Below are 27,481 nucleotides of genomic sequence, written 5' to 3'. Positions count from 1 at the left end.
ATCACTTAGCATCGGGGGTCAGCCATGCAACCTTCCGGATGTTGATGTTATTACTTGATATCTGTAAGATCTTGGTTTGGTTTATGGGTGGTTCTAGGCAATAGACAACCCGGCTTATGTAAGTGTTTGGGAGATTGGATGAGAGAAGGCTTGATTATACACACACACACACACACTGACACACTGACTCACACACACACACACACCCTGATACAGCCCTGACCCAGTGATGTGAGCTGGGTCCAGCAGGGAGATGAGACGGGTTGGGTCATCATGAGACAGAGATGAGTTTCAGGAGTGAGTCACCACGGTGACCCAGTGGGAACCATTGGGGGACTGCAGGGTGACATAGCTCATCTGGCTCCCATTCACCGGCTTTACACCGCATTCCTTCTCACTCACTCAAAGTCTGAGCTGCTAAATAGTTGGTAGCTTTTATTGTGACTCTCTCTGATATGATCTTCGGGGAACGCCTCGAGCCGAAAGGAGCTTCGTGTTCTGCTCAGTGGCTGATCTTCCAGGGCTGGGCTGGAATTATATTCGTATTAGTTTCCTTTCTTTTTCTCCTTCATTGGTTGCAATGTGTTGTACCGTTTATATTGTTGTTGAACAGAGGAATGATTCAAAGTCTCCCTTCACTCGCATCCCTTTTGGCTCATTCGTTTTTTTCCTCTCTCTTTCTCTTTCTCTTTCTCTTTCTCTTTCTCTTTCTCTTTCTCTTTCTCTCTCTTTCTCTCTCTCTCTCTCTCTCTCTACCCCCCCCACCAGGCAGGCGTGGGCCCTGGTGTCGGTGGTGGGGGGCGGGAACGCGTCGTGCTCGGAGGACGCGCGCGAACACGAGAACCACAACACGGGGGGTAAGGCCCTGGCCCGCCGCAACTTCACCACCACGGAGGGCGTGGCCTTCTCCGTCACGGCCTTCAGCGAGTGGAGCAACGGTGAGTCCCCCGCCTCCACACGTAGGAGGGTGTTCTGAGGATTGACTCTGTGTTAAAACAGGAAGAGGAGGATCCACGGAAGAAGAACTCCCGCTTGTCTTGTGAAACTCCAGGTTTCACGAGACAAGCGCAGTCAATACACAAACAGTCAGTACACAAACAGTCAGTACATAGTACGGTAAAGTCAGGCTCTACAGCGAACAAGGTAGTTTATCTCGGGCTATAAAATCCTGTGAGCTCTTGGCAGCATATTTTCTATTCTCTCGTCTATAAGTGATTAGAGAGGAGAGAGGATGAGGACGTTGACTGTGTGAATCGTATTTTTATTATTAAAAAAACACTAGAAAAATAAGCTTAAAGCTTATGCTAAATGATTCTGCGTACTCCACAATAGGTCCATCCCAGAGAGGGTACAGTACACAGTCTGTGCTAAGTGACCCATGAGAGCTAAAAACAACAGTGTGTGCTATAGTTCGGAGCCCCTAGCACCTCCGTATTGACCTTTCTTATTGGAGCGGGGGATGAAGGATCGGTCTTGGCCCGAGAGAGGCCTGTTATGATATGCTGCTGAAATAAATTATTATCACTTGTAGTTGATATGAAAACACTTTAGGCATTCCTCAGTATGAAGTGGTGATGGTGGTAAGGCAGATATTATCTATCTGTCATTAAGACTGTGTGTGTGTGTGTGTGTGTGTGTGTGTGTGTGTGTGTGTGTGTGTGTGTGTGTGTGTGTGTGTGTGTGTGTGTGTGTGTGTGTGTGTGTGTGTGTGTGTGTGTGTGCGTGCGTGTGGGTGTGCCTTTGCTTGTGTGTGTGGGTGGGTGTGGGTGCCCAAAGTTTTTTTCGCTGTTTATTTTCCATGACTCATTCAGTACACCCATTCTAACACCCAGTAAAACATACGACTAACCATTGTGTATCTTCACTTCTTTGAAGTGTAAACAGAACCAATATTCAGGTTTGATTTGTAGCCGTCCTAGAAAGATATTACATTTTGTTTACGTTGCGTCAAATTGATTGTGTGTCATTTCCCTTTCAGGTTTCCCAATCTCGGGCTTTCAGGTGGATGCCGTGGACCAGGTGGTGCTGAACCTGCAGGACGAGGTGCAGCAGACCTGGCAACCGGGCGACCAGATCGTGGTTGCCAGCACGGACTACTCCATGCACCAGGCGGAGGAGTTCACGCTGCTGCCCTGCGCCCACTGCTCCAGCAGGCAGGTCCTGATACAGGGTGAGTGGCCCCCCTCTCCGGCCCGCGGCACACGGCTGGGAGCCTCTCTGGGTCTGTTAGATCAACCTCCACATGCCTCCTCTGTGAGATGGGTTGGTTTCACGTTATTTGGTCTGCCTGGCTCTGTTTAAACTTTACAGAAGAAAACATGAATTCCAAATACATAAAAAATAAACTATACAAGACAATTATAGTGCAATAATAGAAGAAGAGCAGAATAATAATAATGATAATGATAATAATAATAATACATTTAATTTTAAGGCGCCTTTCTCAGCACTCAAGGGCATCGTACAAAGATACACAAAAGTCATTAAAAAGAAACAACACGTGGTAACGCAGTAATAATGAGGAGGATGCTAAGAGTACGTTATTATATAAAGATAGGCAAAGGTTAATCTAGCAATAGTGGGCTGAGGATTAAAAGGAGTTGTATTAGTACTGCTCTATCTATCTATCTATCTATCTAACTATATAACAATCCAAAGGTAGTGCCATGTACTCTAGAAAGAACAAACAGCTCATTTAGCAGTTTTCCTTACCCCTTACACGGAAATCTAGCATTACTAATCTTGAGGCACTGGAGGAGGCAGGAGAGGGGAAGAAGAGAGATTGTGTTTAGTTAAACTCCTCCTAGGCTGATGTCGGATTAAGTGTCCGCATCGACGGGGAGCCGTCAATAAAGGCCTAACGAGGTTATCTGGTGCTGCTGGCGGCAGCGAGCTGCCAGGTGTTGATCGGCCGTCCCAGCTAATCCATTTACCCCTGTCAGCCCCGTCCACGCTCTCGTGCTCACTGAGCCAGGGACGGCCCCTCTGGCCCAGTCGGTGCGCCGTACGGCAGGCGATTTATTTATTTTCGTAGGCTAATTCTTGGATTCTCGCCTCTGATTGGTTAGAGGGGCTCTCCTCCGGTTGGTTAGGGTTAGGGTAAGGGTTAACCCTAACCCTAACCCTAACCCTTAGGGTAAGGGTAAACCCTAACCCTAACCCTAACCCTAACCCTAAACTCCTGCAAACAGCTAGGACTAATACAAAACACGATCTAAAGGAGAGCCCTTCTAACCAATAAGAGGCGAGAATCCCAGACTTATCCTATGAAAAAAAAGTTTTTTGTACGGCAGGGGAGCCCGCCGTGCTGCTTATTGTGCTGGCACTGTGGTCCGAACAAAACGGTGACGCTGACCAGATACATGTTTTCATTCTTTTGTTGGACGTCAATTTGGGGTTGGTTGCGTTTGCGCGTGTGTGAATGTGTGTGCGTATCACGAGGGACTGGTACACATGAGTCATACTTCCAATACATCTCTACTGCTTGATCCGTGGATGCATCACATCAGCCACATCCTCATCGCACGAGCCAGTGGAGATGTAAGAACCCACCCGATGTGCAAATTACTCAACACTCTGTGTGTGTGTGTGTGTGTGTGTGTGTGTGTGTGTGTGTGTGTGTGTGTGTGTGTGTGTGTGTGTGTGTGTGTGTGTGTGTGTGTGTGTGTGTGTGTGTGCGTGTGTCTGTGTATTTGTGTTTGTCTGTATGTGTGTCTCTCTCTCTGTCTCTCTCTTTGTCTCTTTGTCTCTTTTTTTTTTTGGGGGATAGGGAGGCCCCAGTACACCCACATGGGGGAGATCGTGGACGGGGTGGACATGCGTGCCGAGGTGGGTCTGCTCTCCAGGAACATTCTCATTTACGGGGAGATGGAAAACTCCTGCTACGGAAACAACTGGTGCCAGTTCTACAGCCACGACACCTATGGAGGCCACATCAAGGTGTGTGTGTGTGTGTGTGTGTGTGTGTGTGTGTGTGTGTGTGTGTGTGTGTGTGTGTGTGTGTGTGTGTGTGTGTGTGTGTGTGTGTGTGTGTGTGTGTGTGTGTGTGTGTGTGTGTCTGCAAGCACAGTTGTGTACAGTGTAGGGAGGCCAGGTCTTCAGACTGGTCTGTGTGTGTGTGTCTTTGGTGTGTGTTTCCCCGTGGCGTCAGGTTCAAATGGGACATCCAGGTAGCGTAACGACTGAGGCCTCGACGATGCAGAGAGACATTTGGACCCAGCTGAGCCTCCTGTCTTCTATATTTCCACATCCATATTTCCACATACATTCCCATTCATTTCCAGAAATATAGAAAACGGCATGCTTGCATGGCCTCCCAAGAACTGCTCTTACTCAGAATGATAAGCATTTATTAGATAATTTACTTCATTTTCTAAAAGCAAAAAAGGTTTCCTTATTCTAATTGAAGACACACAGTTAACTCTCTGCATGCAGATGATGTGTAATGCCTGTGATTCTCATCTGGGTGTTCATTGTGTTTGTGTGAGGGTTTCTGTGTGCTTTGATCTTGTGTTGAGTAATGACTCCCTAAGCATTGCTTAATGTATGTTTTCTTTTCTTCTGTGAAGCTGTGATCGCTTTCAAGGAATGTAAAACTGACGTCTTCGGTAGATTACTTACACACACACACACACAAAACACTGTGTGTACCCTTGTGGTTGTGTGTATATGTATGACAGAGCCAGAGGCAGAAAGCGTGTGTGTATGCTTGTGTGCGGGCGGGCGTGCGTGCGTGCGTGTGTATGCAAGAGGGAGATGTGGGTTCCAGTTATTTGGAGAGATTGGCCAATAGCTCTGTTAACAGGAACCAGACCTCATTGGTCCAAACCCGCAGAAGACCTCCTGGAGGGCCCTGCACTCAGGAGGAGGGGGAGGAGGAGGAGGAGGAGGAGGAGGAGGAGGAGGAGGAGAGGATGGAGGGGGAGGAGGAGGAGAGAAGGGGAGGAGGAGGAGTAGGAGGAGGTGAGGGAGGAGGGGGAGCAGGAGGGGGAGGAAGGGGAGGAGGAGGAGGAGGAGGGGGAGGAAGGGGAGGGGGAGTAGGAGGAGGTGGGGGAGGAGGGGAAGCAGGAGGAGGATGACGAGAAGTAGGAGGAGGTGGGGGAGGAGGGGGAGGAAGGAGAGGAGGAGGAGGAGGAGGAGGTGGGGGAGGAGGGGGAGCAGGAGGAGGAGGGGGCCGGGCGCCCTTGCGTCTTGTCTCGCCCATTCATCCTCTTCTTCTGCCAATTCATTCTTCTGATTAGGATTTGTCAGTTCTTTACCCCCTGAACGGCAGCAGCAGAAGCAGCCGTGGCTTAGAGCCTCAGTTGCCCCTGGCAGAGCGAGTTGTGATCACATTGCGGTGGGCTAGACTAGAGGCCCTGCCAGCCAACACAGGGGGACAAATCAGCGGCTTACACAATGGTTCTGCTCTTCAGGCACAGTCTGTTGTCTTATCCTCAGTAAGGCGAGCCTGATGACTTACCAATAAGAACGTAGAGGTCTGCCTGCTTGTCTGTCCATGTGTCCCTCTGTCCACGTGTCTGTCCCCTCCTCTAACACCCTCGTTCGTTCTGGGGATGTGGGATGTGGGAGGGGGGAGGGGTCGTGCTAGGGTGTGGGACTCCCAGCTTAAAGGTACTGGGTTGGATTGCCCTATGTACCTACCTGTATGCACCGTGATACCTCAGCCCTAGCCGCACCTTACTGACCCGTGTCGGTCCCTTCCTGTGAGTGGCGTTGGCTGAAGGGGACTCCTCACATGAGCAGAGTGAACACTAACCCAGAGCCCTTCCCTTGGTCAGATCCTGGCAAACTTCACGTCGGTGCACCTGTCCCACGTGGAGCTGAGGCACATGGGCCAGCAGGCGGTGAGGGGCAGCTACCCGCTGCACTTCCACCTGTGTGGCGACGTGGACCAGCGGGGGGGCTACCGGCAGCCCACCGCCGTCGACGGCCTCTCCATCCACCACTCCTTCTCCCGCTGCGTCAGCATCCACGCCACCAACGGCCTGCTGGTCAGTCGGAGTGTGTCTGTCTGTCGGTCTGTCGGTCTGTCGGTCTGTCTGTCTGTCTGTCTGTCTGTCTGTCTGTCTGTCTGTCTGTCTGTCTGTCTGTCTGTCTGTGTTTCCGACTGGTTTACAGCACAGCCTGCAGTTTCTCGATCAAACAAATACAGCTGTAGAGGAGACTAATGATAATTTTAACAAAAACATATAGAGCTCTGGATGAAGCGTAACTAATACTATAATAATATAGTAAATCTCAGCTATCATGAGGGTATTAGTACCTTTCTGACACTAAACTGGGACTGGTAGACTTTTGCCCTTCAGGGTTTTTAGAAATTGTTCTAGCCTTGTGACAGGAGGAAACTGACCTTAATATTTGATAACATTGTTTGACACTCATTTCCTTCTTCCTCTCCGACTGAGGGGCACTTGAGTCAGTTTATACAATAGCCTTCCGCCTGAGCTACTGAAAATGCTGATTCAATCTATCAACTTATTCAAATTTTACATTTTGGTTACATTTTATTATCTTTATCTTTCTGATTCGTTTAGTTTAAATCTAGGTTACGCCCAGAAGTACTTTTTTTTGGACGTTTTTCAGAAATTGTGAAAGTTGTTTTTAAATATGATGAGCAAACATATCCATCATCTCACTCTACATGTTTGCTGTTGTGTATCGTCATATTCAGAACTCGTGCATTCAAACCAAAACCAAGCCCGTTAGAGGCTAGTTCATCTTAAGTTTGTGTCCCGTGTAGCTTTATTTCATCAAATCGTTAAGTACTTAAAGTGGATTTTTGATCCATAAACTACTGCAGGGCCGTTCACCTCCAGCCTGAATGAGCCTTAAATAGATCCGTTCCACTGCTGGTTGCAAAAAAATGTCAAGCGATGGCAGCGACCATAAATGGAAAAACCAAATGCTTCACAACATCTGTTTGTAAACCAACGGTCGACGTCACAGGAGCTGGGTCCAACATTTTACAGTAGTCGATTTAAAAATCCCCAAAGGTGTCACCAAACAATTAATGTGCTATTTAAAAGTAGGATGTTTGAAAAATAAATGCATGTCTGTATAGTTTATTCAATCTTTATTCTAATAATAAATTATACTTTTAGTTTTTCAAATATTCTTTATCCATTAGGACATTCCTCCTCCTCCTCCTCCTCCTCCTCCTCCTCCTCCTCCTCCTCCTCCTCCTCCTTACCCTGGTGGTCTCATGGTCTCTCCCCTCTGTCTCCCGGCTCCCCCCCCTGTGGTTGTCTCATGGTCTCTCCCTGTCTCCCCCCCCCCCCCACGGTTGTCTCATGGTCTTTCCCCTCTGTCTCCCCCCCCCCCCACGTGGTCTCATGGTCTCTCCCCCCCGGTGGTCTCATGGTCTCTCCCCTTTGTCTCCCGGCTCCCCCCCCTGGTTGTCTCATGGTCTCTCCCCTCTGTCTCTCCCCCCCCCCCCCCCCCCCCCCCCATGGTTGTCTCATGGTCTTTCCCCCCCCCCTGGTGTTCTCATGGTCTCTTCCCTCTGTCTCCCGGCTCCCCCCCCCTGTTTGTCCCATGGTCTCTCCCCTCTGTCTCCCCCCCCCCATGGTAGTCTCATGGTCTCTCCCCTCTGTCTCCCCCCCCCCTGGTTGTCTCATGGTCTCTCCCTTCTGTCTCCCCCCCCCTGGTTGTCTCATGGTCTCTCCCCTCTGTCTCCCCCCCCCCTGGTTGTCTCATGGTCTCTCCCTTCTGTCTCCCCCCCCCTGGTTGTCTCATGGTCTCTCCCCTCTGTCTCCCCCCCCCTGGTTGTCTCATGGTCTCTCCCCTCTGTCTCCCCCCCCCTGGTTGTCTCATGGTCTCTCCCCTCTGTCTCCCCCCCCCCTGTTTGTCTCATGGTCTCTCCCCTCTGTCTCCCCCCCCCCATGGTAGTCTCATGGTCTCTCCCCTCTGTCTCCCCCCCCCTGGTTGTCTCATGGTCTCTCCCCTCTGTCCCCCCTCCCCTCCAGGTCAGGGACACGGTGGGCTACGACACGCTGGGCCACTGCTTCTTCCTGGAGGACGGCATCGAGCAGCGCAACACGCTGTTCCACAACCTGGGGCTGCTGACGCGGCCTGGCACCTTGCTGCCCACCGACCGCAACGACACCATCTGCACCGCCCTCAGGGACCGGGTGCACCCGGGGTACATGCCCTCGCCCAGCACCGAGTGCAAGTAGGTGGACCTCAGCATCACATAAAGAGGTTCAATGTCACCATGTACAATTTTGCTTGTCATAAGATGACAAGCGAGTGTTTATGAAAGGCGCCCTGAAACAAAATGTATTATTATTTAATTTAATAATAATAAGTACTGGTCCAAGTCCAAGTCCAATGTTAGATATGTGGCGTTCACAGCCGAGTACCGAGAAGTACAGGTCAGAAATATAATGCAATTAAATGTACTTATTGAAGGTCGCTTTGGATAAAAGCGTCTGCTAAATGCCCTAAATGTAAATGTAATTAAAAAAATAAGAATCCGACAAAAAATATACGCAGAACATGTTTCTAGCTACACAATAAGAGCGTGTAAAGAGTCAATAAGAGCATATACAGACAGAAATCTAGATTAAATGCAAAAAGGGCTGAATAACACGATGTCAGTGAGGATGGAGGAAGTACAGGCGTGCATGGGGAGAGAGATAAGAGGCTGCGTGGGTAAACAACGGGGATAAATATCGTACTAGGTCAAGGTTCTTCCCTGACCCGGGTTGGCTGGTGTTTTACTGGGTGGAACAATCACTGTTATTGCATAACGGATTTCAAAGCAGTGCAGGGAAGCCTTCTAATAAATTAAAGGATTCACAGTGAGGATTTTATTAATTAGTGAATGTCCTGAGTAAATACAGAACATCCTATTCAAACTGAGGTTGCGGTGAAACTTGTCAATGCGACACAGCAAACGCAAAAATGCAAGCCAACTGTGCAAATAAGGAACTCAAAAGCTTCATCACCAGAAATAGATTTCATTGAGCGGTGAAAATAGACAAGGCAGTCAGGCAGCATACCCGAAATGGCGCAATTAGCATTTCACGCAAGGTAAGTAATGAGCTGCTGCTGGAAATAGACTGACCATAATCCAGCGCAGTTTCAAGCTCTCTGGGGAGTTTGAGGTTTTGAGAGAACTGCACTCGTAAAGGAAAACAAACAAAACAGCATGCTGTTAGGACAGGAGACATATAGGACCATAGGAGATGTGAGATACTGGGATAGTGACTTTATCTGAGAGGAGTTCTGCAGAAATTAGAGAGAGGATGTTGTTCATGCTGTGTGGCTCATAGGGTCTTCAGGAGATGGTGGTACAGCAGGAGAACGGCTGGGCACTGGGGGTCTTGGAGAGGGGGGGGGGGGGGGGGGGGGGTCATTCGGTCACCAGGGGATATCTGAGGAATTCCTCAACACATCAGACAGGCAACTCGGTGTGGAAGAGATACTGCGAGGACACACTGGCCAATGTTAGCCGTGTGTGGCCGAGATAGCAGTGGACAGGCTTATCCACACAAAAACAACCTCTCATTCCCATGGGGGATCACTCTGTTTGTTTTACCCACCAAAAAAATGCCTCTGTCTGAGTGAGGCTTAGAAATGTCCACTAGGGTGGGTGTGTCCGTGTGTCCGTGTGTCTGTCTGGATTTTGATGAGTGTTGTCTGTGTGTATGCGTATCGCTGATTGTGTTGTCTTTCAGGGCAGTCTCAACCTTCTGGATCGCCAACCCGAACAACAACCTGATCAGCAACGCGGCCGCTGGTTCTCAGGTAACTTCCCGTTCTTCAGATGGTCCTTTCCGTCAGGTTGAGTATCACCGTTTACCCTCCTGGGAGAACGTGGAACCGACCGCGCGGCTCTGCTAACCAATAAAAGGGGACTTTGTGTTCCTTATCACACACTGATCCTGGACAATGTTTGTGTGCTATAAAGGAGAGCACTTGCGAACAAAAACCCTTCCCCAAAGATCCCCCCTGACTACTACTGTGAGGTGGTCTGTTTGGAAGTAACGTAAAATAACATTAATATCATTTCTGATAAAATGAAAAGGCAACAAACCTAGATCCGCTGGGACGCACACAGTAGATTAAAGGGACGGTCGCTGGCTTAGTTGTTGCCTCTCCATCTCTGGGTCCGTCCACCTGGACTACAGACACACGGTCCAATCACAGAGACCTCATCAAACCGTGCTCAGCGGGGTTTAACCTCCGATCGGGACCTGGAACAAACGAGGGAGAACCCGCTCTAGAAGATATCCGCTCATTGTGGAGAGATAGATGTACTTTATTGGCGGCAACAACAACCACAATTCGATGAACCCTTGAAGCAGATGATTGCATTGTGACTTACAGGTTGTGTTTTCAGACACAGATAAGGGTTAGGGAGCCTGTTGAAGAATGCTAACAGGTATACTGTGGATGGTTCAGGGTTTCGAATTCGAAACCTTTTGGCGTGGGTTCGACCTGTTGGCCATCCACTTCCTAGCAAACCTCGAGCTGTTCCTTAAAGGTTGGGTATGGGATTTACGAAACGCCAGCAGATTTTGAAAATACACAACTCAAATGGTCCTACCCCCTCTCCTTCAACACTGACTCTGACTCGACCCATTCCAAGTACATGGACGCGCAATCATGCACGAGCGAAACACAGATGCGCGAGAGCGAACCATTAGCTAGTTAGCTAGCTCCAGTAGCTACTGGAAATCATTGGCTGGAGTTTTTCAAACCCTGCCCGTTCCACAGATGATTGACTTGTTTAGTTTTCATGTCAGTACTAGGGCCCGACCGATTTATCGGCCTGCCGATTTAATCGGCCGATTATAGCCTTTTTGAAAATAATCGGCATCGGCCAAAAAGACGCAGATTACAACCGATTTTTTTTAAATGTTATTGCGCTTAGTATCCTGCAGATTGCGCTCCTACTCGCCTTGCTAACTAACAACTTTAGCTGGAGTAAAAAAGAGGAGATTGAATTTTACCGTACAACATGAAAGCACGCTCGCTCAGGCAGCTGCGCGCTTACCTCACCAATGTACACAAGACGCGTTGTTTGAGCATGTTGTGCCTGTTTTTCTTTAGGTCCCAGGCCATGTTAATTTGTTATACTGTAGACTCTAACGGTGAGACCATACTGCTCAGCACGCACGTGTTAGTCACTGCTCACGAGCGCAGCACATTGGGAGTTAGTTATTTATTTTACATTTTACATTACACTCATTTTTGACTGTAAATGTATTCTAAAACACTCAAAGGTTCTGCATTCAATTCACATATTCGTCAAAAGTGTTTAAAGTATATTTAAGGTATCAAAAACTACGTTTTATATGCTTCTTTTTTTTTTTTAATCGGACGATTAAATCGTAATCGTAATTTTTCTCTGAAAATAATCGGCATCGGCACTCAAAAATCAATATCGGTCGGGCCCTAGTCAGTACTTCTAACTCAGTGGCTGTAAGTGGGTTATGATAAGGATTTCAAGTAATTTTGCAAAAATGGCCAAAAAAGAGAATTCCATAGCCAACCTTTAAGAGCTCACCTTTAAGGCCTTGTCCTCTCTGTATTGGCCGTGAGCTCCCACTTAGAGCATCAGCAGTCCCCCGCTCTACCCAGGGTTTACATCTACATCTATATTCACATTTACAGTGACATTGAGCGCGTTTAGCAGATGCTTTTATCTAAAGCGTTTTTCAACAAATACATTTGTCAGAGGAAAGAGAAACAACAATATATCGCTGTCGGTACAGTAAGGATGTTCATAGAACGAAGTGCCAAGCACTAACATCACTGGGTTAACAATAGCTAGGGTAAGATGCTACACACCTCAGTAAATAAAGGTGTGTTTCTTTTAAGGCTGGGCAAAAGCGATTAATCACATAGTTTGGTGAGTTAACGCGCAATTAATCCCACTTTTAAAATTCGATTTTAAATCCACTCCTATTGAATTTAAATGAGTTTATCAAATGGAATGACACATTATCATTTATACCAAATGTACTTAATAAGCAAAAACTAGACCAAGTGATCTTGAGGGAGTTTTATTGACTCACTCGGTGTGGGTGAGATATGAAACTTAAGGGACACCACAGATTGGTTGCAGTAAGACACCTACTGCAAGTGAGATTGAATCTAAAGTAAGTGGAACTAAAAACAAAAATGATTTCTGATCAATTTTCTGTCCAAAAACCTTTCAAAATCAAAGTAAAATAAAATAAACGTGCGTCAACTTGTATTAATCGCATTAAATAAGAGTGCGTTACAGTGTAATTAACGTGTTAACTTGCCCAGGCCTAGTTTTTTTTTTTTAAATCCACTCACCCTCTGTGTCCCCCAGGACGCCGGCATCTGGTTCGTGTTCCACAGCGCCTCCACGGGGGACTCCCAGGGCCTGGTGCCCGAGACCAAGGCCGAGCTCACCCCCCTGGGCATCTTCTACAACAACCGGGTCCACTCCAACTTCAAGGTACCGCCGCCCTAGTGGTCCATGGCCGCCGCCCAGCCGGCATCGGGTCCGTCCTAAACACCCGTAGCCCGGGCCGAACCAGCAACTACACTGCCCCGCTCCATCAAAGCCTTGTGTACTTGGTTTGGTTTGGGTTGGTTTTCAGCGAGAGCTTCTAGCTTTTGAGTGATAAACATTTTTGCAAAGGATATGGCGCACTGTTGCGATGTGTCTCATCCTATTGCTTATAGAATTACCTATGGATGGTTTTGCTTAGGTTACGGTATCAAAATAGTTTAAATTAATTAAAATTGAAATAGCTAATATTTATTACTACTTTTTTATTACTTAACACTCAAGACTTGAATCACGCATTGCACAAGCAATGGAGGCAACCACCTTCCCTGTTCCCTGAGTCCCACAATGCGGCTCTGTGGGCTGTGTGTAACATAATAACAGCTAGGCAGGTGAACTGTAAGCTCTTTGTCTGCTCCGGCTGAAGGAGCCTCTCGGAGGGCCTGGAGGCAGTCTGAGCCCCTGAGGCGGTACTTAAGCCATACCCAGGAATGAGGCAACAGAGCACAGCTTTCCACAATCACTCCTGCACATACTTTATGATTCATATGCATTCATATGCATTGGTGTACAAGCGGCCCCAGCTGGTGGTTTTCCATCAAATGGTCAAAAGATCCGGATGCATATATATATATATATATATATATATATATATATATATATATATATATATATATATATATATATATATATATATATATATATATATATATATATATATAGATCTCAATGTAACGCAGACGAGATGGGATTCTGGTCATTCATGAAATGTCAGCCCTTGCAGCGATGTGACAAAATATGAATGCTCTTATTTTTTTGGGAGCTTGGGGTTTAAATTTATCCCCGGTCTATTGGCCCTGCTCTCTGGAACACATAGTGGCACTCTTGTGTCTGAGTGGGTCAACAAAGCAACGTGTGTGTCTGTGTGTGTTTGTGTGCGTGTGTGCGTGTGTGTGCGTGCGTGCGCGTGTGTGACGGGGGAACCCCTGCATGGACCGCATTTAACAGCGTCTCTTGTTGTTGTGTCTCCCCCCCCCCCCCCAGGCTGGGCTGTTCATTGATAAAGGTGTGAAGACGACCAAAGCCACGGCGAAGGACCCCAGGGAATACCTCTGTCTAGACAACAGTGCCAGGTGTGTGTGCGTTCTGCAGGTATCTTCTTTACACCACAGTGTTTGCAGCAGGCCTGAGCCATCCCAGTGTGTGCTAACCACCGTCCCTGCAATGTAATCCACTCCAATGTAATCGAAGCCGGGTGCTAAACACGGAGCGTTTTCCAGTCCGTGGTCAAACGGCACAGTGCACCACACACCGCCAGGGTTGCCAGGTACGCGCGCTGCCTGCCTTGTTTACCCAAGACCATAGCCTACACATTTTAGCAGGTTTTGCGGTCGTTGGCCACAAAATGTGTGCATTAGGATGTGGTGTAAAGTAAGGTCAATATTGAGGTACAGTATATGCGGTCCGCTGGGTACTTGTTTGTGTTTCGCTCTGACCTCGTAGTACTATATGATAATTCAGCGGTTTTTGGCCGTCTGTGCGTGTCCACGTGCGTTGATATGGGCCACGTGACTGCGAGGAGAGATACATTACCATACGACTACTATTTTGGTTGAGGCTGGTTCTTATTGACAGAGAAAACAAGGCTTCACAGATAGAGTTTCCCTTTCGCTCGCTACTCAAACACAGCCCCTTCCAGATGGAAAAAAAGGAAAAAAAAGATTACATCTCTGCCAGCCCCTGTGTGTGTGTGTGTGTGTGTGTGTGTGTGTGTGTGTGTGTGTGTGTGTGTGTGTGTGTGTGTGTGTGTGTGTGTGTGTGTGTGTGTGTGTGTTTGAACGAGGAACACTATTCCTGTGCCCAGTTTTCTCGAGTTTTGTGAAGAAGAATGTAGAAAGAAGCCAGACCAATTCACTATTGTGCATTAGTCTCAGACCCCCAGACGACCAATCAGAGCAAACGAAACGTGTCACACAAGAGCGGCAGCCATCTTGGTTGTTTATGTAAATTCATCATCGGCTCTGCCATTGGGCGCTCCTCTGTACGGTCATCATATCAAACCCGCCCCGTCTTAAATAAAGGGTTTTGATTGGCCCGACCCAAGCCAGTCCTACTAGGAATCTGTCACAATGGAAGCAGGGCCAGAGTGAATAAAACATGAGCACACAGATTCATGTGGTTCCCAGGTTATATAATAATAATGTGTAACATTTGGAAAGTGTGTTTGTGCGTGCGGGTTGGTGTGTGTGTAAGTGAGTGTATGTGTGTGTGTGTAAGTGTGTGTCTGTCTGTTTGTAAGTGAGTGTAAGTGTGTGTGTGTATGTGTGTATTTCTGTTTTTGTCTGTGTTTGTATCTGTGTGCGTGTGTGCGTGTGTGCGTGTCCTTGGTCCTACCTGACGTACGGCGCGTGTTTCCTGTGTGTTCAGATTCCGGCCGCACCAGCACGCCGATCCCAGCCGTCCGCGCGTGGCGGCGGTCATCGACACGCTCATCTCCTTCAAGAACAACGACCTGGGGGCCTGGATCCGGGGAGGGGACATCATCATCAGGAACTCTGGGTGAGAGGGCCGCCTCCATAGGCCCCGGACCCACCACTGGGGCCACCCACTGGGGACCACTGTTACCAGCTGTATGGCTGCCATGGACCCACCCCTGGGAGTGGGTGTTATATCTGTGTGGCTGTCATGGACCAACCAGTGGCCACTGGTGTTAACAGCTGCAAGGTTGCCATTGATGGTTTACATTTTTGGTGTTGCTCTTGATTGCGTATTAAAACAACAACACTAAAGAAATCGTAAAACTGATCCAGTGGTCAGTGGTGGTCGTTTTGAGTCTGTTTTATTGGTTGATGCTCATATTTCCTCTATTGTTGACACAGGTTTGCAGACAACGGAGTGGGCCTGTCCTTTGCCAGGTGTGTGCCCTTCACCTCTTAATGTGTGTTTATTGAACCTTGAGGATTCACTTCGGCCTTGCCAACCAACTTCCAGGTGTTTGCCAAGAACCGGCTGTGATTGATAGATACTGGGCACACAGCAGAAGCCTTAGATTACCGTTGACCTCAAACCTCTCTCCTCTTTCTCGCTTTGTCATTGTCTCTCTCTCTTTGTCATTGTGTCTCTCTCTCTTCTTCATTCTCTCTGTATCTCTCTCTCTCACTCTCTCTCTTGCTCGCTGTCTCTGTCTCTGTGTGTTGCTATCTTGATTCTCTCTGTCTGTCTGTCTTGCTCTCTTGTTTTCTCTCCCTCTGTCTTTCCTTTTTTGTCTCTCTCTCCCTCTGTCTCTCTTCCTCTCCCTCTATGTCTTTCCTTTTTTGTCTCCCTCTATTTCTCTCTTCCTCTCCCTCTATGTCTTTCCTTTTTTGTCTCTCTCTTCCTCTGTCTCTCTTCCTCTCCCTCTATATCTTTCTTTTTTTGTCTCTCTCTGTCTCGCTCTTCCTGTCGCCCCGTCTCTTCCTCTCGCCCCGCTCCTGTCTCTCTCTTCCTGTCTCTCAAGCTCAGTAACGCCTGCACCTCCCGTTCACCCTTCACCTCCAATATCTCCCACCAAATCAATCGCTCCGCGCTATATATAATCCCTGGCCGGTCCTTGACACTCGGTCTCATCGATGTCTCCCTCCTCCCCTCGCTCTGTGCAGCGATGGCAGTTACCCTAAGGATGAGGGCTCCAGCCAGGAGGTGAGCCAGTCCCTGTTTGTGGGCGAGAGCCAGAACCGGGGAACCAACGGGGGGCAGAACAAGTACTGGGGCCTGGGCGGCTCCGATGGGAAGATGAGGACACTGCCCAGAAACAGGTGAGAGAGAAGGCTTGAAGAAACAGCAATAAGTGATTTTGATATCGCTTTTATTCAATATGGCTCAACAAGCATGAGGTGGGATTATTGTAGGATAACAAGCACATGAATGCATAGAAAGCCTCTTAATGAAGATAGATTTAGCTAATGAGAGTTGTTTGAGAGTTACTGAGAGTTATCTTTGACGCTGGTAGCGATGGCAAAGGAAGGAAAGAGTTTTACAAGTTTCTCAACTTTATATCCTCATATCATCAAAATGAAGTTATGACTCAACCCACTTCCTGAAAATGTGTTTTCCAGAGAAAAACAAGTGAACCGTGTCATTTAACATCTTATATGACTTCCTGTAGATGTGGTAGGCGTTTCGGAACAGGCGTTGTTTATTACGACAACCTCCATTTTGGAAGCATAGGAGCATTGGAATGTTTGTTACTATGTTAGCCATGTTTTTTTGGTCACTGTTAAGTTATTACTCTGAAATAACTGGTAATTATGGGGAGACATTTCTGTGTTAGACAGCGAATCTCATGCGAGACCTGACAAAACAAAGAAATCAGCATAGCCTTCGGAATTTTACAGTGCTGCATCGGTCCAGAGTCCTCTACATATATCGAGTATCGCCAGCAGAAAAAACCATGATGCATTCTGGTACAAGCCCTATTTAAACACATGCTCTAGCCTGACTTTTAGCAAGGCTGTCGTGTAATGCGGTTCAACGCAGTGCGCTCTGTGGTCAAAAAAAGGTGTGAACTACATCCCTGTTGTCTGTCCTCACAGTGAGTCAGCCTCAGCTGGGCCTGTACGACCACAGACCCCAGGCCGAGAGCTTTGTTCCATTAATTCGAACATGCCCCAGGCGCTGGCTTGTCAGGCTGCAGCCCGGCCCTAATCAGGCCAGTGGACCTCGCTCCGGCTCCCTGTCCTCCCAGGAGCTCACTACCTTTCTGGGTTGCTGTCTTGTTCTCATTCTGTCTCGCTGAACGTGCCTCGGTGTTATACAACACAGACAAGAACGAACGCACACACACACACGCACGCACACAAATTCTTTCTCACACACACACACACACAAGCGGCGTGGCTAATGGCTCCGTTTCCAGAGCCAGTCTACGGTAGCATCGATTTGACCGCCGGCGGTTAAGGTTAAATATTTAGTGTTTTACAAGGGCCATGACCTTACCGCTCTGCCTGGCCGTGATTGTGGTTCAACATGGTCATGGCATTATTGGCCTTTCTGTTAAAAACATGTAAACGCAACCAGGAGAACCCGCTTACCAAATTAGGCTCTGACCCCAGGAGCGACCGGTTGACCCCTTCGACTCACATCGCAGTTAGCGTCTAATGAGATCTCCTTCTGTTGGGAGAGGCTGTCATAAATGGATTGCATTTATGTATAGCGCTTTTACAATATCGCCAAACATTCACCCATTCATGCACACATTCACACACCGACGGCGGTATCAACCACCGTTGGGGGCAGGGATCAGTGAACACTCTGTCACCGCGGGGCTCCGCGGTGACAGAGTGTTCACTGATCCCTGCCCCCAACACGCTGTGTCCCCCCCCCCCCCCTCCCTTCCAGGACGTTCCCGATCCGCGGCTTCCAGATCTACGACGGGCCGGTGCGTCTGACCAGCAGCACGTTCCGCGGCTTCGCGCCCACGGCCGAGCGGCTCACCAGCGCCGTGGGCTTCAGCCTGAAGAACACCTGGCAGCTCACGCCGCGCAACAACCTGTCCCGCCTCCACTTCCACCCCAGCGTGAGTACAGCCCCGCCTCCAGACCGGTTGGCCCTGCCTACCGACCGGCCGGTCTCCGAATAAGCCCTATAAGGGGACACGGTGCTTGATGACATCGTCGTAGAAGACAATGTCGTTGCTGTTATTGTTGATCGGTTGAATAGGGACGAGGCTAAACGTGGGACAGCACTTTAACAGGGCGATGGTATAGATGTGATGATGTTGATGATGCAGAGTAAGTGTTGCTAGACTACAACGTTTCCGCGCTTTTCCGCTCAGTATGCGGTGGTAATGTACGGAGTAGGGTGCGTGTGTAATGTGATTCAATAGTTGAATAGTTATAAGGCTTTTTAATTCAAAGCCCCTTAGATGGTTATCCTTTGTTGATTCCATTGCCTGGATCATCCTATGATTTTAGTTTAAGTCTCTCTCTCTCTCTCTCTCTCTCTCTCTCTCTCTCTCTCTCTCTCTCTCTCTCTCTCTCTCTCTCTCTCTCTCTCTCTCTCTCTCTCTCTCTCTCTCTCTCTCTCTCTCTCTCTCTCTCTCTCTCTCTCTCTCTCTCTCTCTCTCTCTCTCTCTCTCTCTCTCTCTCTCTCTCTCTCTCTCTCTCTCTCTCTCTCTCTCTCTCTCTCTCTCTCTCTCTCTCTCGGTGCCTGCTGTTTTTGACAGTGTTTTCCTAGTCAACCCTTCACCCTCTGCGTTGCTCTACCTCTCGACCCACACACAGCAGCTGTTGCTCTGCTGTGTTGGCGTGTTTCATTGGCAGAGCGCCCTCGTTTGTTCTTGGTTTCCCCTCGATGGCCTGGATCAGAGCTCAGTCTCTAGTTTCTGAGCTGGCACTTATCGGTAGAATAGCGTAGTAAGGGGTCGGATAGGTGGGAGGGGAGCGCTCCGTTAACGGATGACATTTTGGATATCTGGCGCCCCCTGTTGGTGGTCGAGTTAGTAGCACTGTTTAATGACGATTAAGATTTTTCCAGATTTGGAGCGTAATGTTGTATATAGAAAGACCAATCATCACAGTGTCATGTTGTATACTGTACTGTTCCACCCTGTGCTGTGTTGAGACAAGTGTGTGTTCAGAGACCCTAGGTTTGTTCATAAATATACATGTCTACTCCAGCCTTTGGTTTATTGTTCTGGGTGAATTGTTTATTGTCCTGGGTTCGGTGCCCTGGACCAGAATGTGGGAGGCACTCGCCACCCAAGCTGGCCAGACAATCTGCTTTCAAAACGCTTTTGAAGAGACGAAAGGCCGCTTTCACGTGAACACGGAGCTTGCGTGCTCTACTATAGCGAAGGCTTCCGCTGGAACCAGGCTCTGATGCCGATGACTCGATCTTAACAGGACACTGAAATGTCTCTATTCAGAATCTAGTCTCCCCCCTTACCCCCTTGTTATTTTTTTTTATATATATATTATATATATATATATATATATATATATATATATATATAATTTAGTTATAGATGATAGATGGTATATATATATATATATGAATAAATCCTATGTATATGTATATATATATTTATTTATTTATTTGATATACAGATGTATAGCAGCTATGTGTGTGTGTCTATAGTAGCACATTTAATTAAAAACACACCTCTCTCCCCCCGGCCCGTGCCCCAGGTGGGTCTGCGGGCGTTCTTCGGCCGGCCCGGCCAGTGGTTCGAGGAGAACGACCTGGACGGCGACAAGAACTCCATCTTCCACGACGTGGACGGCTCGGTGACGGGCCGCGCCGGCGTGTTCGTGGGCCGCGCCGACAACTTCCTGATCCAGCACCCCGCCTGCGCCAACCTGTCCCGCTGGAACGCCGTGGCCTGCAGCGGCCGCTACGCCCAGGTAGGGCGGGAGCGTGTGTGTGTGGGGGGGGGGGGGCTCTGTATTTGTATGGGGGTCTCTGTGTGTGTGTGTGTGTGTGCGTGTGTGTGTGTGTGTGCCAAGGGGTCTCTCTATCTGTGTGGGGTTCTCTGTGTGTGTGTGTTTGCGTGTCTGTGTGTGAGGGGGGTCTCTGTATCTGTGAAGGGGTCTCTGTGTCTCTGTTTGTGTGTGGGGGTCTCTGTGTGTTTGTGTGTGTGTGTGTGCTCATTTATTTTGATTAATAGAATAAGATTCATGTTCTCCTGGCCTTATCCAATACATCCGATCGATCGATCGATTGCCTTCTCTCAGCTGTCCTGCGAAGAGAGATTATAAATAACTGCAATCTCACACATAAACGCTTTATTTGGCAACCAAGGTGATGCTTGGGCAGGGAGTGTGTGTGTGTGTGTGTGTGTGTGTGTGTGTGTGTGTGTGTGTGTGTGTGTGTGTGTGTGTGTGTGTGTGTGTGTGTGTGTGTGTGTGTGTGTGTGTGTGTGTGTGTGTGTGTGCGCGTGAGTGTATCCAATCGGTCAGATCGATTGATTGCCTTCACTAAACTATCCCTGTTGGGAGATTATAAAAAAACTAGACTTTGGTATCCACGGTGATGCTGACAGAGTCGCACCCCCCTCCCAGGTGTACATCCAGACGCAAGGCGCCCCCAGCCTGACGCTGTCCATCGTCAGGGACGAATACCCGCAGGCGCCCCTGCTGCTGCGGGGCACCAACAGCCAGGGGGCGCTGTCGCAGCAGTACCAGCCCGTCCTCATGATGAGCAAGAGCTACACGCTGCACTGGAGCGGCCTGGCGCCCCGCGACGTGGTGCTATCACTCATCAACTACGACAGGTGGGCGGGGGCGAGGCTCGGTGAGGGAGGCGGGGCTTGTTGGGGGGGGGGGGGGGGGGGGGGGGGGGGGGGGGGGGGGGGGGGTGTAGGTGCTGCTCTGTGTGTGTTTGTGTGTACTAGCGTTTGTGTAGGTGTAGTGTAAAATGTACACTTTTATCAGTCCTATTTAATCATTTAGGGTTTAAAGTATATATTATTCATCTATAACTAAATATTTCGTTTGTTATTTTAATATATATATCATATATATATATATATATATATATATATATATATAAATATCTTAATCATTTGTATGTATTATTTAATTATTTAATTATAAAGGATAGATGATATATATATAATAAATCATATATATATATTATTATTTATTTGATGTACAGATGTAGCTCTGACTGTGTGTATCTCTATAGGACACTTTCACCATCAATTGATTGTGTGCACATTTAATCAAGATCTCTCTCTCTCTCTCTCTCTCTCTCTCTCTCTCTCTCTCTCTCTCTCTCTCTCTCTCTCTCTCTCTCTCTCTCTCTCTCTCTCTCTCTCTCTCTCTCTCTCTCTCTCTCTCTCTCTCTCTCAGAGGGGACTGGACCCTGGTGGGGATCTGTTACCCCTCTGACACCACCTTCCAGGTCATGGCCGACACCAACGATCGCCAGGGCAACAGCTTCGACGACAAAAGCGACTACGGCACGGTGGGCTCGCTGGCTGAGCTGACGAGGGCGCCGCTGGACAGGAAGTACTTCTTCGACCGCGGCGTGGGGTGAGGAGACACGAACACTCGGCTGCTATTGGTTTACACTGCGGTGCTCTGCTCCAATCAGCTTCAGGGGGTGTTCTACCAGGTGTACGTGGTGCACTTCTTCTTTAGATTACCTCAATAAGTAGTGCGTATGCTTGTGCACTTTTATTTAAGATGACTACAATAAGTAGTGCATATGGTTGTGCTCTTCTTCTGAGGATTATCAGCTTGTCAGCTCGGGTGTATTCGTCCAGTTTCTGCTCTGCTGCTTGAAAATCGTAAATCCTTCCATCCTTCACCTGCGCGTTTTATAGCGAATGTTCTGGAGAAGTCAGCGCTGTAAAATTAACGTTCTGATAAATTGGGGTCCGACGGCACGCTGCGTTAATCCAAACTCGGTATGCCGAACCATGTAATAGCCCGGTTAAAGTGTCAAAAAGTTTTACGATGATCTATGATTTCATGCTCAAAACCATGATACACTGTTTGAATACTGAATAAACGAAAAACTGAAAAACATAGTTCTATTAATCGTTGTCCCAAAAGAAAATCACAGGTGTAGCTTGTGTGTGTGTGTGTGTGTGTGTGTGTGTGTGTGTGTGTGTGTGTGTGTGGGTGTGTGGGTGTGTGGGGGTGTGGGTGTGGGTGTGTGTGGAGCATTGACCCTGCCGGTGCTGTGACATTAATAAAAACAGAGGGAATTCTAAAATCACAACAGGTGGTCCTTGTAGTCACTTTACCCTACTATTGAAAATCTGCGAAATGGGCGGTCCAACGATAGTCACATTTTATCATGCTGAAGCTAACTCCCCCCCCCCCCCCCCCCCCCCCCCCCCCCCCCAGGCTGCTGTGGCTGTACCTGCGGGCGCGTCACGGCCGCGAGGGCCACAGCTACTGCTCGTCGCGCGGCTGCGAGCGGGTCCGGGTGGTGGCCACCACCGCCTCCACGCAGACCTGCGACTGCACTGCCAAGGCCTACCCCAAGTACACCAAGACCCCCTCGCCCAGCCTGCCCATGCCCCCCCTCTCCGACGCTCCCTGCAAGGACTGCGGGGCCAAGCAGGTGAGTCTCCAGCGGCTGTGGACCGTGTGCACATGTCCTTTTGTTCTGGGGCCTCGTTACACGCATGGTCCGTTCTGTGCATGTACTTGTGCACACACAGTCTGTTCTGGGCATGTACTTGTAGCCTACATGGTAATTTCTGTGGATGTACTTGTGGCACACTGGATCTTCTATCTGGCTTAGCAGCTCGGGTTGCGGTAGGGGCTTAGATGTCTGTTTGCTTACTGTAGCATTTTGCATCGGTTAACGTAGCACAGGCCGAAAAACGCTGTGGTTTTGAAAAGCGCCGTAAATACATTGACCTTTAATGACGAGGAGACCTGATGGTAGATGTCTAGTTAACCGCAAGTACTCGGGGGTTGGCTGTCTGACCTGGGCCCGGCCATACTAGGAGTGTACTCACACCACAGCACACACCACAACCCACTTAATAGTACACATCCATGTGAGAAGCCAGTGAAAACCTCTTTGTTGTTGTCCCAGCTGGTGTTCTCCAGCGAGCCCTGGACCTCCTACCTGCACACCCAGATCAAGTCCCTGAGCACCAAGGAGCTGCAGAGTGGGGACAACAGCTCCTTCATCACTGTGAGGGGCCCCCCAGCACCCTACACACTGCACCCTACAACAGCACCCTACTACAGCACCCTACTACAGCACCCTACTACAGCACCCTACAACAGCACCCTACACCAGCACCCTACACCAGCACCCTACACCAGCACCCTACACCAGCACCCTACACACTGCACCCTACACACTGCACCCTACTACAGCACCCTACAACAGCACCCTACACCAGCACCCTACAGACAGCACCCTACACACTGCACCCTACTACAGCACCCTACAACAGCACCCTACAACAGCACCCTACAACAGCACCCTACAACAGCACCCTACTACAGCACCCTACAACAGCACCCTACAACAGCACCCTACACCAGCACCCTACAGACAGCACCCTACACACTGCACCCTACAGACAGCACCCTACACACTGCACCCTACAGACAGCACCCTACAGACAGCACCCTACAGACAGCACCCTACAGACAGCACCCTACCAAAAGCACTCCTCCACACAGCAACCTACACACTGCACCCTATGAATAGAAACAGTCTCTCTCTCTCTCTCTCTCTCTCTCTCTCTCTCTGTCTCTCTGTCTCTCCCTCCCTCTCTGTCTCTCTCTCTCTCTGTCTGTCTGTCTGTCTGTCTGTCTGTCTGTCTGTCTCTCTCCCCCTCCCTCTCTGTCTCTCTCCCCCTCCCTCCCTCCCTCTCTGTCTCTGTCTCTCTCTCTCTCTCTCTCTGTCTCTGTCTCGCCGTGCTATGATTCGATGCTCGCTCTGTAGTGTGACCTGTTCCACTTCCTGCTCCCTGTCTCCCATCAGGTGAACGAGGTCGTCTCGCCCTTCTCCAAGCCCGGCTTCTACATGCTCTGTGTGGACGCCTGCTCAGGGAAAGTCCTCAAAAAGAACTATTTTGCCGCCGTGGACGCGTACATGAAACAGTTTCTGAAAACAGTGATACCAAAGAGGTGAGGGGAGGTGCCAGTCGATCTCAAACAGGATCAAGCCTGACCTATGTTTCAGTTTCATTTGCACACTGTAGTTGGTTTACAGGGGTGTGTGTCTCCTCTGTCTAGGTCCATCATTCTCCTGGCAACCCGAGGGGAGCCGGTGGGATTCGCTGACGTTTCGTCTCATCTGGTCCCCCTGGGGTTGGCCAAGACGGCCCACCTGCTGGGGAAAGGTTGGTGCTGTAGTTCAATATGTCTGTCTGTCTGTCTGTCTGTCTGTCTGTCTGTCTGTCTGTCTGTCTGTCTGTCTGTCTGTCTGTCCGTCGCTTTCTCTATGTCTCTCTCTGTCTCTGACTTTGTCTCTGTCTCTCTCTCTTTATTTCACTCTTTATCTCAATTCTCTGACTCTTTATCTTTGCATCTCTCTCTATGTCTCTCTCTATGTCTCTCTCTCTCTCTCTCTCTCTCTCTCTCTCTCTCTCTCTCTCTCTCTCTCTCTCTCTCTCTCTCTCTCTCTCTCTCTCTCTCTCTCTCTCTCTCTCTCTCTCTCTCTCTCTCTCTCTCTCTCTCTCTCTCTCTCTCTCTCTCTTTCGCTCTCGCTCTCTCTCTCTGACAGAAGCGTTGGCGTTCTGGGGGTTCCAGGGTCCAGTGGGTTCCCCGGGCCCCCCCCCCTCCCTGGGTGTCCCTCCAGACCGGCCAGGGGGAGGAGGTCCTGGGCCCCAGGGAGCGCTACCTGCCCCTGGGCCTGGAGGTCTACGGCTGCCCCCCCGACAAGACCCGGACCCGCAAGGACCTGGAGCTGCTGAGCACGGCCACAGAGCTGCACTGAGCGGCGGGACCCCCAAAGAGACACACACACACAGAAACTGACACATGTACACACACACACATACCCATACACTTACACTAACACCAACACATACATCCAAACATACATACATTAATACGCACGCACACACACTAACACATACACATACATATATGAACATACACACACGCACACGTACACTAACACATACACACACATACACTAACACCAACACTTACATACGTACATAAATACGCACGCACGCACACACACTAAAACTTAAACGCACACACACTAACACTCTCACACTAACAATCTCACACACACATATTATGTACACACACACACATATACTAACACACACATACACACACACATGAAAACCAGCTGATGAATGTCAACTGCTGAACTTTTAATTTATTAATCACAGCAAACGAAAAACAATGTTTACCGGTTTGACGTGTGTGTGTATGTGCATGTGTGCATTTGAGTGCATGTGTGTTAAAATCGCTTTGGCAGGACCGGTGAACAAGTGCACTTTCCTTAACACACAGAAAGCCTTATAGCCACAGCCATACATGCAGTTATCTATACAGTGTACCAGGGAAACTGAGAAGATACTGCGCAGTCTAAATCCATATATCTGCTCTGACCTGGACAAGAGCTGCACTTCAGACTCAGATGGGATAACATGAGAAATTGCCAGGTCACCATATTGGAAAGATCAATGAAATGTTAAAGTTAAATTATGAAATGTTATAGATGTTATGTATGCAGCACAAAGTGAGACTCTTCCTCAACCAATATGTTGAGCGCAAACGTGAGTGTAACCAAACCGAGCCGGGGCGGTCGATTCACACTCCTGCTTGTGTGTTCTCACTCCTGCTTGTGTGTTCTCATAGCACCAGAGGGGGCATTTATTAATAACCAGTATAAAGCCATATTCACACAGCCAGAGTCAAGCAGCCTTCACGAGTGAAGCAGGATCTTATATTATCTCCACAGCTTTATCTAGCTTTTTTACCCTAAAAAAATGCACTAGGTTGAACACAACTGAAGACCATGTGTAGCCTTTTACTTCAGCCAGGCATGTGTACGAGGCATGCTGTTCAGAGGCTGAGATGTCTGCTCTTTTGGTAGTTTTTCCAAAGGGGTTTCTTCTCTCCAAGCCAGGGTTGGATCTCAAGGGAAACAACCCAACCGCATTTCATCCGTCTGTTTATCAGCGCCTTGGCCTGCAGGAACAGAGCTCCTTGCTTTTCTGTTATTCACTTCACCTTGTAGTGCTGTTGTGTTATGGATTGGAAATACCTGCTCTCATTTTAGTGCCACAAGGCCACAGAGTACACTCACAGAGTTGGATCTGCCCAAACACTCGCTTGAAGCACAGAGGAGCGGTTTGAGTTCTAATTGAAAAAGGAGAGTTCTAATTGTTAAAATGCGACAAAACCCTGCACTGTATTCCTTTTGAACTCCCCCTCCACCCCTTGTCTTTGGTCTCCCTGTCTTTTCCTGTGCGTCCGCAGCAACTGAATGTGGATTCAGATGAGACGCTGAGATCACTGTGCAGCTCTGGAAACGGAAGACACGGGGAACTTTTTTTTATAATCTGGATTCCTGTAGAAGCAACTGGATGTTCTGTTCCGTGTTTGTATTGACCTCTCCGGAGCGCGTCGCCCCCCCTCGTGCTAGGAACACAACAGGCGCTGTTCTTAATGTACCCTATCCAGTTTTTAACCATCTCTGGAATCGATGTGTGTTTTATCCCCTAATCTGCCTCACGTCTCAACTGATCGGAGGTGAAGCGATGAGATGGCGTTGCTTTTTACTTTAGGAGCAGAATATTTTTTTTCTGCAGCAGTCTGGAAAGACGGAGCCCCATGCTTCAGGCCTTATAACGCAGCTTGTATTTAAAGAGTGTTTGGATGAGAGCAGGCTCCCCAAAAACAAGGCACACCCGTGTGTGTGTGTGTGTGTGTGTGTGTGTGTGGGGGGCTGCATTGCTTGCTGTTTATATTTGCGTATGTCGTGTGTGTGTGTGATTGTGTGCGTGTGTGTGTGTGTCTGTAGGTGCGTGAGTGCGTGATTGAGTACCTTTCTGCCAGTGTGTGATGGAGAGATTCCCTGCAGGACATGTACCCTGTAGCCCTTTAACCACTCTACTGTTGTCGGAGAGAAAGAAGTCACATTTCAGAGGGAAGAGGTTACGTTTATTGACCTGCGATCACTTAACGCTTCAAGGACGCACGGCGCCGCAGCCCTCGGTTTTGTTCAGAAGCAGGCTGAATATTGTAATGTAAATATAGTGTATTTTGTTTTTTACTCCAAATGTAAATGCGATTGAAGTGTCAAAAATGTATTGTTGATAGTTTGCCTATCGAGCTGTGAGAGACGTGATTCGTTAACGTGAATTGCCGGGACAGTTCCACCAAGTTAAGCCAATAAATGTCCTGTAGTTATGGAATTTCTGATGAAAATGTTGGGTTAATAAACATGAATGCTTTGGCAAAACTGTTCATTATTGTCATCTTATTTGTAAATCAATTTGGTTGAAATTAAATCCCGGGTCATTAACACATTTAACCACCTGGGGGCAGACTAGTA

At 48.6% G+C, this 27,481-nt stretch overlaps 1 protein-coding gene across 1 annotated transcript in view; it reads left to right on the top strand.

Moving 5' to 3' along the window:
- cemip2 (cell migration inducing hyaluronidase 2) overlaps window positions 1-24,987 on the top strand; it is a 34,228-nt gene extending 9,241 nt beyond the window's left edge. Inside the window, 21 exon segments of the mRNA XM_030358611.1 lie at window positions 769-938; window positions 1,979-2,170; window positions 3,770-3,939; window positions 5,781-5,993; window positions 7,968-8,173; window positions 9,684-9,753; window positions 12,314-12,442; window positions 13,541-13,629; window positions 14,924-15,055; window positions 15,376-15,411; window positions 16,135-16,290; window positions 17,873-18,050; window positions 19,663-19,878; window positions 20,536-20,747; window positions 21,328-21,510; window positions 22,333-22,552; window positions 23,036-23,137; window positions 23,942-24,087; window positions 24,196-24,302; window positions 24,686-24,734; window positions 24,736-24,987. Of these exon segments, the coding sequence (XP_030214471.1) occupies window positions 769-938; window positions 1,979-2,170; window positions 3,770-3,939; window positions 5,781-5,993; window positions 7,968-8,173; window positions 9,684-9,753; window positions 12,314-12,442; window positions 13,541-13,629; window positions 14,924-15,055; window positions 15,376-15,411; window positions 16,135-16,290; window positions 17,873-18,050; window positions 19,663-19,878; window positions 20,536-20,747; window positions 21,328-21,510; window positions 22,333-22,552; window positions 23,036-23,137; window positions 23,942-24,087; window positions 24,196-24,302; window positions 24,686-24,734; window positions 24,736-24,898 (3,139 nt within the window). The 3' untranslated portion in view covers window positions 24,899-24,987.
- The last annotated feature ends 2,494 nt before the right edge of the window (window positions 24,988-27,481 follow it).

The sequence above is a fragment of the Gadus morhua genome, chromosome 6, assembly GCF_902167405.1.
Source record: "Gadus morhua chromosome 6, gadMor3.0, whole genome shotgun sequence".
Lineage (NCBI taxonomy): Eukaryota > Metazoa > Chordata > Actinopteri > Gadiformes > Gadidae > Gadus > Gadus morhua.
Note: the sequence above shows the minus strand (reverse complement) of the source record. Positions and strands in the feature narration are given on the sequence as shown.